We start from the raw sequence: 16,324 nt of genomic DNA on the forward strand, positions 1-16,324 counted from the left end.
TTTTGAATTTCTAATGGTGGGGTACCTCTTCTAATTTTCTAAGACTAGTCAATAGGAAAGTCCTATGGCTAGACCTAGGCTACTAAAGAAGTTTTCTAGACCTCAACCAAAAGTGAGGTCAACATATTGCAATCTACTTAATGACCATCCCCATTCCAGACATGATGCACCGCTGCCCTAATGACCCAAATGTTGCATCAACTTTTCACATGGGACATATTAGAACACAAACTATCATATCCTTTTGGTAGCTGAGATAGACATACATTCAAAAGTCATGCTAAGGTTTTCCTGATATCACCTTCTGCAGACATGTTCGACATGTATACTCTTCATACTTGATTTTTTTTCTCAATTCAAATACCTATGATTTGGATATTCATTTGTAATACTTGTTGCTTTATAACAATTTGAAAGTTTTTTTTTCCAGTACTCTGTTAAAGAAGCGCCACTTAGAAACTTGTTTATAAGAACTTAATAAGATAACTAAGCCTAAGAGAATTAAATGGCCAGGTGTTTATATTTATTGTATGTTTGTTGTTGGGAGATGCTTCATGCAAGAAGACCCACATTTTGAGTATCCAATCCTGCAAATATCAATGGGAATTATATAGGGTAAAGGCAATGGCAGAGTCATAAGATAGTTCAAGCAGGAGTGCACACTAGTGCAAACCAACATTTTCAATACTTTTCTTAAAATTTTTCATTGAAGCTTAAGAACGTCATCACCAACTTTAAGAAATTTTTATTAGAATTTATTAATGAAATTAGATAAAAATATATAACGATAAAAAATTATAATGTTTCATCAATAATGGACAACCGATTTTTTATTTAAAAAAAATAAAATAATCATGCCTCAATAAACATGTTCAAAGAATTTTTTACGCTTGAACAACCTCTTTAGATGAGATAGAAGTGTTGTTTCTTTCACTTCACACTATGAGGGCAGCTTGGATGCTACTTGTTGCACTAGTTCCTCAGGAGCAATAATTTTGGATGCTCATCATCATTCCGATCATTGTTATATACCTATCTAGTAGTTCACAATCAAGGAGTTGAGGATGTGTTCGAGAACTAAAAGCAAATAACATCAACAAGTATGAGGTAGACCGTTATGCTCCAAATCACTACACTTTAGACGGTATAGTCATACCACCAAAATAATACCATAAATATTAGTATGACATACATATATTATGTATGAAAGATATTTGATGTTATATATATATATATATATATATATAATATATATCTGTGTATGAGTGCACGTGTAATGTGTGTATATGCATGCACACACACTTGTGTGTGTATCTATGTGTGTGTGTGCATGTGTTGACATGTAAGATCTATCATGTTTTTTATGTTATATATAATTATTATACTTCATTCTTTTTAGTGTATAATATGATTTCTAATATAAAAGTGAATAATACTAAATTTTGTCACATCAATAATATAAATTTTATACTAATATTTATAAAATTAGAAATTAATTATTATCATAAATTTAACTTTAATGACAAACTCCTTTTTTAACATATTTAATTTTTTTAAAGTATCATATATTTAAAATTATTAAATTAAATGTATTAAATTTTAGAGAATAAATTTTTACATTTTAAATAGAACACATGAAGATTTTTTTTATACAATTTATTTTTCTAAAAGTAAAAAAGTCTGGCAAAAAGTTTTCATAAATATTAAATAGCATAAAAAAAGTTCATTGGGTAAATGTCTCTCTAAATATTGTTTCCACAATTTATGGTCAATTCAGTTTTAATTTTATTTAAAATTATAATGATTTAGTTTAATTAATTTATTATTTTTGGCTTCCCCTTTCTTTTATCCTTGTTTTATTACCCTCTTTTTCTTCTTTATTTTCCACTCACCGTGGGCCTCCGCCGATCTTTCTCCTACCAAGCAGAAACCAGCGAGTTGCGGCTGTTTGATTCTTAGCACGCTTGCTTCAGTTCCGGTGCTTGAACTTGCCATCTTCTCTTTCTCCACCGTGATTCTCTTACTTTGGTACCCCATGCTCTCCCTAACTCTCTCTCTATCTGATTTCTTTTGGGACATTGCTCCGGAATTTCATCATAGCAATACATTGGTGAATGGTTAGGCACCCTTGTTTCTTTGTTTTTGTTTGACGCCAATATATCAGATTCCACCGAGTTGTGAGGCTAGGGTTTTGATTTTAAATTTACGGGTCAGTATGGCGCTTCTTTACGTGCCATGATTTTTTGTGGCTTCAGCATTTAAAATTTAAGAGCTTGTTTACGGAGAAAATCTTATGTTTCCGAAGCAAAAAGTTCCATCATCGTGTCACTGATGAAAATCTTATTTTTACCTCGTCCACACAATTGAACTCAGTTAGGAGAACCTCTTAATGATAAGTGCCACACACTAGGCATCAAGTTAAAACTGGGATGGATTTGAGATGTAAATAAATTTGCATCATGCCCCTCCATGCCTTAAGAATGAAGTAATTATTTGTTTACCCATTTGACTATACAACCTGTTTATCTTTGCATTTGTTGCTTCTGACGAGCGCTCCCACTCCCACTTAAACTTTAAATTGTGTTTTAGTTTTCTTAATAAATTGAATTATCTTGCTAAGCTCTTAATCCATGATTAATCTTACTTTTGTTTTAGCTCACAGTTTGTTGTTATAATTAAACGCTTTTTAATTTGCATATGTAAGCTACATGCCTGCCATGATATTGAAGCTTTCGAGCAATCATGTAGTAAACTCTTTTAGCAACCCTTTTAAGTGTATTTACTTATGTTATTGACGAGCGTTCCAAAATACAATTTGTCTGCAGCAAACATGGAGAAAAAGAACACACGAGCAGAGTGATTGGTTTAGTTTCAACCAAACCCATATGCGTGGGGGCAGAGAGAAAATCCAATCGATCACAATTTTGGTGTATAAATCAAGAGCTCTCATGATCCATTTTTAAATCCTAAGTACTTCTAAACACAAAGAGGAAACCCCAAGAATCTCATAATGTTATAGATTCTCTTAAACAGAAAACCTTCTTCTCATACGCACCACTAAGTCTCCAAAATTCTCCACTACCATAGTTGTCAAGAGGTTCTGTGAGGAATTGGGGAGATCTTAAATTTTAGGATCACTAAAACTTTGAAAGAACTCATCTTATATTTGCAAGCATGACACAAATCTCCAAAAATTTTACTAAATTCATTTTTCTAGAGGCTAATGTCATAATATGCAAATCTTGAAGCATGCTAAAATAGGTCTTGATTCTGAAATGAAAGAGACAAGATTCAATATAAATTAGGGCAGAAATAATAGATTCTATTCCACCGATATTAAATAAATTTGATACAATTTTGAGTACATAAAAAAATAAACATCTATAATTCGAGAGGTGTGGTCTCTTCCATACCCTAACTCTAAGATTCAATACAACAATCACACATCCCCTAACCCTAAATATATTAAGGCCCTTTAAGCCCGTTATAATAATTAACAAATGACTAAATTAGCCTTTTAATCTTAAAGCCTAATATAAGTTTTTAAATTATTTGGTGGACAGCAATATAGGCGTGGTCTAACATTACTTCTCTCCCAAAAAGGTACTGTACTCAAGGTGGAAGAGAGAAAACTGCAATTGAATCAAGTCTCATGGCCCCCACTTGATATCCTGATCAGATAAACCATTCCCTTTAATTAATACTTGTTTCCCACCTGTTGATTCCCGACGTATGCCTTTTAACTAAAGTGGCTTCAAGAGAACTTTTATACCCTCATCCTCTTTTAGGAAGTGCCTGATGCATAAAACATAATCTATTGGTGTAACCATGTTCTTGTTGTGCATAATTTCTCCCAATATTCGATCAACTGCAACACCCTTAGTGACTCCCACTGAACGAATCTCAATTGATCGATTGCCTTGGACTACATTCACAACTGCATTGGATATTGAACTTCTGCATAGATGCTTTAACACATCCCTTGCTTGAATTATTCAAAATTTAACATATGCATACTTGTAGTTCCATACAAGTGACAAGTGAGACCTAGGAGTTCTTATGTAAAATACTCGAAAACATGCTTCACACTATCAACCCCATTCATGCTAAGATCTCCTGGCATTGTAGTGATCCACTCTCCATCTGTAAGAAACAAAAACATTCCATTTTCTGCTGCCAACCACATATTGTATCCCCCAAAGTTATCATCTAAGACACTTTTATCACATCCACTAAGAATAAAAATGATAGTTTTTTTATCATTGCAAAGTGTTTTCAATATGTCTCTTAATTCTACGTGAAGCTTAATCTTCATCTCCTTAATTTGATCGCCTCCTCTTTTACTAGAAGATTCAACGAGCTCTATTAGCGTTGAATTGAAACCTTAGGGTAGTGGTAAGAGTGCACACTGATGGAAGAAATTCTCAGCTTCAGGTTTATTGCATACTTGTGCTCCCTCGGAGATGGTAATCCATGTGTTAATTGGAGAACTTTCTGGAATCGTTGTCGACTCTGTGTTATAATGTCCTGTTACTGAGAGAGGAATCAAAAGCATCGAACAAGGTGTTAGAAGAAACGAGGAGACAAAACAAACAAAAAGGGGGAGGAAACGAGGTAGTTGGAAGTCATCAGACGTATTTGCCCTATAAATCAACCCGAGAGGAGGGATCTCTCATTCGTGCAGTTAAAGAGCAGTGAAGGAGGGGGGGTGTTACATGTTTTCTTACCCGAGAAAATGATGCAACAGGCCTCATACTCGAGGTAAGAAGAGGATTGTAGTTTTGCACTGCTTTATCAAGTCGAGTTAAAGAGGAAAACCAAGTAGGAGCTTCCTTGCATGCGTAAGGACTTCGATCATGCCCTAGATGAGCGTTGAAGAAGAGAAAAGGAGGGTGAAGGTGAGACACGAGTTTTATGTGGGAGGAACAAGGGCAGGCGACTTCGTGCGATCGAAGCAGGAAGGAGGCCAATTGCGTGGTTTAGGGCTGATCGAGGTAATGTTTATTGCTTTAATAATAAAATTAATAATATATATATATATATTGAATTAAAAAAAGAATTAATTAAATGAGATTACATAAAGTATGATATGAAAATTTTATACATAATAATGAAAATTTAATAGATAATTAAAATAATCATTTATATGTTATGTTTGTGGTAAGTTTCCAATTTTAGAAGAGTTGACATCAAAGCTAATAACAAATTAATCGGCATCGAGGTGCGTACTCATACTTTTAATCTATAATAATAATTTATTTCTTTTCAATTATTTTGTAATTAATGACACTCACACATACTTTATTCTGATTGAGAATTTTTTTTCCGGTCATATTGTTATAAATGTTGTAACTTCTTTCTCTCATGCATTTGGTGTATGTTTTATATAGTGCTGAATTGAATACGATGAATACATGAATGATATGTTTATGTAGACTGCTTGTATGTGTATGACTGATTATGATGGAGCACCCCTTGATGCTACTAGTGGGGGAACACTAATGTACCCATGCATGTATATGAAAAAGAATATTGATATTGACGTGTCTTAATTTATATAATTTTTAAACGGCGCTCCCGTGCCAGTTGTACAAATATAAAATGATTTTGATATGCTTTTGATATAGTAAAATTCTTTGAATAATATTATATATTTTTATTAATTTATTAAAAATTTAACTGATGTGTATATTGCTTCTTTTTCTTTTGTATTAATGTGGTATATGGGTATGAATATTTACTGATTAGTTTAGTTCATTATTATTTTAAAGTAACTTTTCAGGTTAATTAAGTGATTAACGATGAGCATTAGAAGATATAATATTTATAGAAGATGTGAGCAATCAGTAAAAAGGTAGTTTTTGAGCCATTCAGGAAGAAGTCCTACACAAACAATTTTTTACATGGACTCAGGATGAGACTGTCATGGAGTATAGGGAGAGATTCAAGCTATTGTCGGGACGACTGAGGGGGATTTCTGAAGCACTATTGGAGAGAAATTTCATGACAAGTCTGACACCCAATATTCATGCAACACTCTGATGTTGAGTCTGCGGAGATTTGGGGAGATGACAGAGTTAAACCCGATGGTAGAAAACAAGAACCGGACGAACAAGGCTAGCAGAAGCAACATCATGGAGAATTACATAAGAATACATTAACAACCATGACGTCGAGGACCCAATTCGATGTCATTTCAGGAGGTGCCGAAGGAGGAGAATATGCGGGCCTGTTCAGGGGTCAACTTCAAGCGTCTTACAGACTTAGGGATTTAGGAGAAGCGAGCAAAGAGGTTTTTTTTTTTCTGTGTGATGAAAAGTGAGCATCAAACATTACAGATTTTCACATTGTGTGATGAGGAGGCAAGGGTGCTTGATCTAGCATCAATTTCCTTTTATCCATCTTTAGGAAAATGTGTTTTTTTGGAAGGGGAGTATTGCTACGTTGACCTAGCCTAAAGGGCAATTTAGTCATTTATTGGCATAAGGGCAATTGAGTCTTTAATTGTTTATTATTGTTTAGTATAAATAGAGCATAATAGGTTTAGGGCTACATAGACATGAGATTATTGTTGCGAGTTTTAAGTTTAGGGTTTGGAGGGAGATTTCCTACCTCTCGAATTGTAGGAATTGGAAGAGATCGCCTACCTCTCAAATTGTAGGTGCTTATCTTTATATTCATGTTGAATATTTGATGTTCTTGCAATTAAATATGTCTTTGCCCTGATCTCTGTGGAAAATCGTATCAAAATGTCACTTTAAACAAAGACTTGGATACACTATCATTTTTTCTTATACAAATAGAGCCAAAATTTGAAGTTTTGCACGCAATATCATTTCCCAAATTATGCCTATTATATTGATAATTTACGTAACCCAAACCACAGGAAGAAGGTAAATATAATTAGTGAATTCAAATAGGGTTACGACGACTACTCCTCAACATAAGCAATATAAACATGCAAACGGAAAGATCAACGACTACACTTAGCAAAATACGAAAAGAAAGCAACACAAAACACATAAATGACCCTCTAGGATGAGTCTTATTTTTTAATCTAATTTAGCATTATACTCAATCTGATTTCTTTATTATCATTACTGTATTTCATGAATTATGTCAGTGGGCAGAGTTCTGCCATTTCTTTGCTGAACTACTCTGTGTGTGTGTGTGTGTGTGTGTATTGCATGCTTTTTTATATTGTCATGTATATGAAAATATTACTTTCTCAGCTTCCAATGAAGAGACTCATTGCTCCCATCCATTTTTCACGGTCCGTAAATAAATATCATGGCAAGGAAGGTTTAGAGAATCTCTTAAAACTACATTTTGGTTATTCTGAATTCCGGGGGAAGCAGTTGGAGGCTATTGAAGCTTCTTTGTCAGGTTTAGAATACCACAGTTTAATATATTAAATAATATAAACTAGAACTAATATGTTAATCATTTAATTTCTCTTCATATATGAAAATTTATTTTACAGGAAGGGATTGCTTTTGTCTCATGCCAACAGGGGGAGGAAAGTCCATGTGCTATCAGATTCCCGCACTGGCAACTTCAGGAATTGTCCTTGTAATTTCTCCTTTAATTGGTGAATATCGTTGAGGCAATATGATTTAAGAATTGTTTTACGGTATTTTGAGCTAAAATCCTGTTATAACTTGTTGGACTAACAAGTTGTTGTTTCCATTCTGAGTTTCTCTGAGCAGCATTAATGGTAAGCTAAGTTTAATGAATTGTATGTTGGCATTCTTTCTCTAGTTGGCGTCACTTGATTGTATATGCTGTGTTAAAATAGGAAAACCAGGTTAAGACATTGAAGGCGAAAGGAATTTGTGCTGATTTTCTTTCATCAACGCAGTTGGCTTGTACTAAAGAGAAGGTAACATTCGGTTTAATTCTAAATTATTATTATTGAATGGATTGCATTGCTGTAAAAGCATAGGGATGTATACTCACGTGAGAGTCCTATTCTGCACTGATTTGTTGACTAGTTGTATTTGTTTGATTTAGTTCAATTCCAGTTTCCTTGGTAATTGCAAAATGAATGGTCATGAAATAGCAATTTTATAACCAATTGAAGGCCTACATGTAGTCTGATTAAAGCTTACCAACTTCAATTTTGGCATTTGCCAGATTTTAATTTTTATGTTATTGTAGAAGTCCTTTGTAGAAATTTTGTTTGCCCTATTCCAGTTTTTTGTTTCTTTGGAAGGTGAAGTTGTTATGCAAGGATACCATTTATTATCATAAATTGCTACCTGTTTTTGTCTACACGGTCATTAAATAGTCATAATTTGCTACCTGTTTTGTTATGCAAAGATATGAACCAAGGCGCTTAAGGATCTGTTTGGGCAGCTACAGTTTATTAAAAAGTTACTACGCAGCAGCTGTGCTATGATCTTTCATCCCCTGTACTATAGTGCTATTTATTGCAGAACTAATCTTACTAAGCACATTTCATACTAAAAAAAAAAATCAAGTTAAACATTACAACATAAAGACTAACACCTCACTAAACTGTAAGTAACATGACAATCAAAATTAAAAAAAAGAGACTATTAAAATAACAATTAATAATATGATAAGGTTGTTTTTAAAGTGCACTTGATTAATGTTGCGAGATAATCGATCCTCTAGGAAACTCTCAATGTCTGATCACTGTTGGTAGTGGAATCTTCCAACCCACCCGCCCACCCGAAGAAGTCGCATTTTTCTGCTTTCTTCGTCAAACACCTGTAAAATTGTCTCCCGTAGCTATGTTCACTATCGTAAAGTAAGCATAGAATAGTTTAGACAATATTAGTAGTGCAATGCTTTGGAGATATCAGAAGTCCTCGAGCTCATTTTTTTTAATGTTTAAAATGACAAAACACAAATCCTTGGATGCAAGTTTAGCTGAAAAAAAAATATTATAAGTAATAAATGCAAGTTTTTTTAAACTGTGAGGTCTCAGAGAATATAGTGAAACCAATGAATTTGTCACTATAAGAACTTAATAGGCCTTATATAAAAATATTTTTGGTGTCTTTTAAATCACGTATCACCAAACTTGTATGTGTCATCACATATGCATATCATTAAAAAAGACGCAGAAAAATCTCAAAAGCCATAGCACTGAAAAGTAGAGAAACTTGGTTGTCTCATTGAAATTTCACATGTGGGAAGAACCAATAGAGATATATAAGTCATCCAAAAGAACCCTTAAGGTCGAATGTCTCATTATAAACCCTGAAACCAACCCTTAGATGGTACTTACATGAGATGTTATGTACCTGTGGATAGCGCTGTCAAAACGACTCGTTATTTACGAACAGTTCGTGTTCGGCTCGTTAAGAAGCTCACGTTCGATTCGTTCGCTAAGCAAATGAGTCAAACACAAACAATTTTTTTGCGTTCGATATATAAACGAGCTGAACATGAACAAAGATTTGTTCGTTCGTGTTCGACTCGTTTTGGCTTGAAATAATGAAGTTATATATATATATAATATATATATAGCAATTTTAAATAATTTTATTGTCTACAAGTCTACAAAAATTTATAATCAATTAAAAGCTTTAATTTAAAAAATGGAATGAAAATATATTCAGTTATTTTAAAATGAAATTTTAATATAAATAAAAAGATTTAAATCTCGCCCCTACCCTTAACATCCTATGCCTACGTGATTAGGGTTGTCAAAATTGCTCTTTGTTCTCGAACAGCTTGTGTTCGACTCTCTAAGAAAACGTGCCGAACACGAATAATTTTTTTTTGTTCGAAATATAAATGAGCCGAACATGGACATTTGTATTTTTTAACGAGCCAAACATAAGCTAAGTTTGGGCTCGGTCGTGTTCGACTCGTTTACACCTCTATATTTGCCGTGCATGAAAAAAAAATAAAAAATGATAAAGGTGTAACTTCAGGTGCAAATTTTTAAGGGTACCTTTGGTATAAATTTGAAAATACCTTCGGGTTTGACGGTAATTCTGACATGTATTTTTAAGGAGATTAAAAAGAATAAATGCTTAAATTGAAATGTGAAGAGTCAAATTTAAAATAAAAGTTTCCAGTTTGAAAAAGTAATGAACTACATTTTATTTGGTCATTCATGCATAATATTTGCATATAATATTAATGTATAACTAAGTTGTGACAAATAACCTCTTGAAGTTAATTGTTTCTTTCAGAAAAAAATTGTTGATTCATATGTCTGATTGGAGAGATTTAGTTTACAGAAGGTCGATTACTGCTGATAGATATTATGATTGTGGTTTCTTTGTAATGTTTACTTTTGGATAGAGATATATTGTTCTGTGCTAATTTGAGATGTTGTCTACAAACTGTGTGGTTATTTCTGGATGTTTTGATTTCTGTGTAGTGTATTTTGTGGTTTCTTAGTGGCTTTTTTATATATATTAGAAAATTTGAAAATATGTTAAAATTAAATTAAATGTTAATGTCGTCTTCCTAACTTGATTAATTCTAAATTTTCAAGCTGGGTCGTGAAAGTTTGACGGCCTTGCCATTTTATTTTTTTTGCTGATATTTGATATGAGTTCATCCATAACCCTTTTTATTATGATTCATGGTTCTTCAAATATTCTCACTAAATCATCATCTATAATCTTGCTAGGAAAAGAAAATTATAATATTTAGTGATAGATTGATTTTCCTATTTAAGATCTCTAAATTCATAATTGAATATGATATTGACAAATGTTTTTGTATGAGTAAGTTTCATTTCATGCCTTATTAAGGTAAGTATTTTAAGTGTTTTTGTATTGAATATTTAATAGTTCTGCAAAACTAGGTGACCCGGATATGGTAAGTTTTATTTTATTTTTTATGTTCATTCATGTAATTACAATAAAAAGGCTTGTCATAAAACCAATCAATAAGCATGTTAATATTTTTTAGATCAACTAAATATTATGCAATAATAAATATAATCATGACTTTCATGCATATCATTGTAATAATACTATGTATTGCAATTCCTATCATTAATGTTATTTAAATGTAATGGTGTAGCAAACTGACCTTGTTAATGAAGAAATTGCAAATAATAAATCTGTTTATCTGCTTTTTTGTGTCGTTCTATCAATCACGAATTAATAGTAAATTAGTTAGATTTATTCAGGTGATGCATGTAAGATTATCATTAAATAAATGTGGGTTGGATAAGCTGGAGTTTAAAGCTAAAAGATTTTATGGAATGCACATTAACGTATCAAGCTAATATGTTAATAATTCAGGAATAAAATAACGCTTAGAATACCTAGAAACAGAAGAGTTCAATATATCAATGCTTGCTTTTTGTATGATTGTTGTTCTTGAGCGTGCAATGATAATTTGATTGATGCATCGCTTTGAAGACAATAGATCTTTTTTGTAATAGAAATGATGGTAGCAATAGCAGCCTTTTGATGAATACCTCTTGCAGTTTTTTTACTGATGGAAATTTCATGTTGCAATTGTGCAGTAATTTTAAAAAAAATGATTTTGTGCATTAGTTTTGTAAATAGGTAAGACTTTTGTGCTATTTATGTAATTTACTCTTTTTTTCTCAAGCAATCTATGCATAAGGTTATAGTGAGAAGAAAATAGTGATGGGGAAAGATTAACTTTAAGATTTTTGAGAGAGAAAGGTGGGGCTAAGGCTATTTGGTGATGGAGTAAATGAATGCTTTTCATTTATAGTGGAGGGGGTTGGCTTGAGAGAAGGTTTAAGTAGTGTGAGTGTGTGTGTGTTGAGAGTGGATAGAGTTTGTAGCAGAAATATAAGTTTTAGATTAATCTTGTAGAAAAGGGGTAACTTATTGACAAAAAAGGAGTTGGGAAGATTGAGGTTGGGGATCTAATATGAGTATTCCTTGCTATTTTAGATTGGGGAAGCTTAAGTAAGAGAGAGTTGGATGGTTTAGGAAGAATTTAGGATACACTCTAAATTTAAGAGTATGTCTAGGGTTTTTCTTAAGATGAAATTAACTCTTTGCTAGACTTTCTAGCATTACCGAAGGCAAGAGAGGTCTATCTTGTTGATGCATTGCACTAATTACATGATTTGATAGAAAAAATAATAATTATTTTTTTAATTTTTATGATGTCATGGCAATATAGAACATTTATTTATCTTCTTGCATATTTTTTATACATGGTTTTAATTATTTTGTTATCTTCAAAATTTCCATGAATGCTTTCACTTTTTATTTATTCTCCATTTCAAAGTCATCAAATTATATTATTATCGTAATTTTATGTCCCGCTTATTTCTTATAAATGTATTTTTAATATTTTTTTTCAAAACTATGATAAATATCTTCATTATATTTCATATAAGCTCTATACAAGCCTTAATTCTAAGAGGATGACTTATGATATTACATATGTACATATATATATATATATATTCTTTTCTTTATATATATATATATATATATTCTTTTTCTTTCCCTTTTCATGAATTTTCTCTTTTTTTCATTTATTTGTTTTTTTGTTCCAAATTGAGCACAACTTCAAGCGTTAAAAAATTGATGAATGTGTGGAAATCAAATAAAGGCATTGGAAAATGGTGTTATGGTTGGCTAATCTTAGAATATATATAGAAAAAAAATCAGATGTTACTCGATACCATAATTGATGGAGCGGTTTATGGAATTTTTTTTATTTAACCGTTTGGACAAGAAGTGCTATGGCTTATGAGAATGATGGTGCTTGAGAGTTCTTGAAAGGAGTAGAATAAACATAAACAATTAAATACTATTAAATTCATAGAATGAGGAGGGGAGAGGAAGAGAACTACTTGTGCACAACTTGGAGCTCTGCACATTCACAGCTCAGATTAATGGAGGAAGAAGCAATCAACCGTCAACAATCTCATCAAAAGCGAACTCTAAATTAAGGATGCTATTATCTTTTTATTATTTCTATTCCTATTATGGTAAATCTAATTTTAAAATGAAAATAAATATTGTGAAATGTTGTCTAAATTGATGAGTATTATAGAAAGGCTTGATAAATGGTTTACCTCAACTCCTTTTTAGCTGGTTTGACTCTTTATATTTTGTCTTGTCAATTTTGGAGAGAGCTTCAAGACGTTTAATACAATCTACTGTCCAATTACTTTCTGCTTTTGTTACTTGTATTAGAGCATGAAGGTGTTGGCATGATTCTTTAATGTTTTTGCTTCGAGGCAAAATTTGAAATTTCTGTGTGATTTATAATTTGCTGTTTAATATTCTTTTTGTTGTGGGAAGCTTACAATTGTTGCTTATTTTAATGGGTTAGATATTTGAAGACCTCAACTCAGAAATGCCATCGGTTAAGCTGTTGTACGTGACTCCAGAATTGGTTGCAACATCTGGGTTTACCTTAAAGCTGATAAATCTTTACAAGAGAGGGCTGCTTAGTCTAATTGCTATTGATGAGGTTCAAAAAATAAAATATTTTCTTCATTCGGCAATCAAAAATGCCTTTTAGGTTTAAATTTTTTGCTTTTTTTTCAACCTTAAACTCTTATTATCTAGTGCTATTTTTTCATTAATTTTATGACATTAGGCACATTGCATTTCCACATGGGGTCACGATTTCAGGTTCCTATGAATTTCTATTCGATCCATTCATTTATTTCCATTTATCGGTTAATATATTCTAATCTGTGTGTTTTCTGGTCTAATATTGCTTATGCTTATGATATAGGCCGAGCTACCGGAAACTATCTTCTTTAAGGGGTCATGTTCCAGGTGTGCCAATAATAGCTTTGACAGCTACTGCTGTTTCTAAGTGAGTCTTTTTTTCCCTTAATTTTCTTGCAGAAGTTTCTGGTGATCTTTAAATTCTGCAAATTTATACCTCTATTTTCATTTCACAGATATTTTTCCTTTAAATCTCTTGTTTTCCATGTGGCTAAAGATACTGCTATTTTTTGTTAGCAATTATTTGGATACATGCTTAGAGCTGAACTACCATCTGTAAAACAAAAAAAAATGTTGATTATGATTTAGCAACTGACTTTAGCTTTTATATCATTAAATATTGGAGTGGTTGATGTGAATTTTTGTGTTTGTTCTCATCGAAAGCATCACATCAAATATCGATATCAGCAAAATTAATTTGTTTTAAGTAGTTGGTCTATTTTATTTTAGAAATTGTTATTTATGCAATCATACATTTGATATCCAAGTTCTTGGTCCGGTGCAGTGTGATTGATTTTGTTGTATTTATGTTTGAATAGTTGCTTTTATACTATTTGAATGGTTGTTGTTATTGGTCTTTAAATTGTGAATGTTATTAGCTCTTGTTGTTACCATATGTCTTATCCTAATATGTTTTTATTGCCATGCTTATTTCATGGATGTTATTTACTTTTTATACTAATTTAGTTATTGTTATATGTTAATCTACCCGTGATGTTATTTCTCAGTAAAGTCGTTATAGTTATTTTTTGCGGATTGTTATTCCTGATTCTATGACACCTATTTTCCAAGAAGGCAAATAGGAGGTTGCATGAAATTTCTATGGAAATTTGATTTTTGCAATCAATTTCATCCACAAAATTCAGAGACTAACATAGAAATTTTGATTTTTATTAATATAAATCTCCAAGGCATGTAAAAGAAACATTTAGTTTGAACGCAATTTTTCTTTTGGTATAATTACATGCAGATGTCGGTCAACTTTTTCGATGGATTGATTTAGATTTTGAAAATATGAAAATATGAAAATAATTTTTGAGATTTAATTTAAATATAAAAGATATATAGTTTGAGTTTTAAAAGTAGTATGTTTTAATTTTTGAAAAATGAGACCAAATGGATCTCATTAGTCTGATAGTTTGCTTAATCGTGCCCGATAGCGCGAATACTACACCCTCCCGAGAGATAAGTGTAGACCTCAGGGATAGACCCAATCCTGCAAACTAAGAGATTTGTGACATCCGTTTGGTCTGCGAACCTTTTATGTATGACCGATAAGTTTCCCTATTTAATACAAAGATTAAATAGGGTTTATTTTACCTGGGTTCCAAGTTCCCTATAGAGGCAAGCCCCTATAGTTAATTACATCCCAAATGACGGGAGTCACTTGAGAAAACTCTCGATCTTCAAGATTTCAAGGTTTAGGTTTTCACGGTAGGACGTGAAAAAAACAAGTGGGAGTGGCTCAAGTAAGAATAGTTATTTCAGGAGTCCAAAGAAAAGAAAAGGTAGGGGATGTCCTAGATCTTGGGAGAACCCTCAATGACTTCCCAAACTATCCTACTGTGTGACTGCATTTTTAGAGATGATGTTATTTGAATGTTTAGTCCTGCTAATTTTATTATTTGGGACTTACATTTGCATAATATCCGATTATGCAAATAACCCGCAGAGATAAGAGGGTTTACGTTGTAACGAACAACAACCTCAGAACCTAAAGCGAATTAGGACTTCCACTGCGCAATATTGTTGCACAGGTGCCTAAAGAGGGAATGTGAGGATTTACGTCGCGCTAGGCAAGCTACCTCGAAGTCCTATGGGTTGTTATTATACTAAAAAGAAATAATGCTGAAGAAGATCCTCTTGCTGCGCGATCTGAATTTCTCGCCGTGCTGCCGACAAAGTTGGCTCCAAGCTCCTGTCGTCGCGATGGCTCCAAGGGTTAAGGGTTTGAGTGGTGATTTGTGCTTCACAGTTTTGGTTGTAGTTTATGTTTCACAGTTTTGATGTCAAAGTTTGGTTTTGCATGCAGAATGAGTAGATTACAGGTAGAATAAAAGGCACTTGAAATGCAGTAAAGTAAAATGCTGTAGATAAACTGTAAAAGCGTACCTGGGCATCTGCTACTGTTGCATGATTAATATTGCGAGCATAGTATGATTTGCAGCAGATCTTAATAAACTTGCAAGAAAATTAAATAAAGCAAGAAAACCCAGCATGAAAGTCATAAAAACGAGTAGTAAAAATCACAAGCAAAAGAAACATATAACCACATATGAAAGATTAGAACTGGGTATAAGACATTGGTGAAAGTGGGGGCTCAGAGCTGGACTGTGTGCTTCCCGACCTTGGGTAAGAGTTGCCAACCCGACAATCTACAGAAGGCAGTCAGTCCTTAACCTCGATCCAAATGACTAACCGTGGACTTTTATAAATTTTCATAGAAAGGTTTTCATGCACAAGTTGTTCAAGTCTTTTTTTTATGTAGAGTTCTTTTTAACATGCAAAAGAAATTTTTATTTTATTTTTGTAAATATTTTGTAAAGTGGTACAGTCCACAGGCTAGTCACTCTAATCGTGTTAAAACTACTGACAACCTAAGAGTGTCGGGGCAACGATCTCACCAAGAATCGGCGTATAGA

The 16,324-nt window shown here is 32.6% G+C and overlaps 1 protein-coding gene across 4 annotated transcripts in view; it reads left to right on the plus strand.

Moving 5' to 3' along the window:
* Positions 1 to 1,885: 1,885 nt before the first annotated feature.
* The window catches only part of LOC110025984 (ATP-dependent DNA helicase Q-like 3), an 87,875-nt gene continuing 73,436 nt past the window's right edge, over positions 1,886 to 16,324 (plus strand). The window contains exons 1-8 of one of the 4 annotated variants that reach the window (XM_020726699.1): positions 1,886 to 2,028; positions 7,233 to 7,386; positions 7,484 to 7,591; positions 7,710 to 7,717; positions 7,799 to 7,882; positions 13,276 to 13,416; positions 13,546 to 13,580; positions 13,687 to 13,770. In XM_020726699.1, coding sequence (XP_020582358.1) covers positions 7,239 to 7,386; positions 7,484 to 7,591; positions 7,710 to 7,717; positions 7,799 to 7,882; positions 13,276 to 13,416; positions 13,546 to 13,580; positions 13,687 to 13,770 — 608 coding nt within the window. In that variant the 5' untranslated portion in view covers positions 1,886 to 2,028; positions 7,233 to 7,238. Of the gene's footprint in view, positions 2,029 to 7,232; positions 7,387 to 7,483; positions 7,592 to 7,696; positions 7,718 to 7,798; positions 7,883 to 13,275; positions 13,417 to 13,545; positions 13,581 to 13,686; positions 13,771 to 16,324 lie in introns of those variants that run through there. The other 3 variants (XM_020726700.1, XM_020726701.1, XM_020726702.1) reach the window with 3 other exon arrangements.

Source organism: Phalaenopsis equestris, unplaced genomic scaffold (assembly GCF_001263595.1).
Source record: "Phalaenopsis equestris unplaced genomic scaffold, ASM126359v1 Scaffold000347, whole genome shotgun sequence".
Classification (NCBI taxonomy): domain Eukaryota; kingdom Viridiplantae; phylum Streptophyta; class Magnoliopsida; order Asparagales; family Orchidaceae; genus Phalaenopsis; species Phalaenopsis equestris.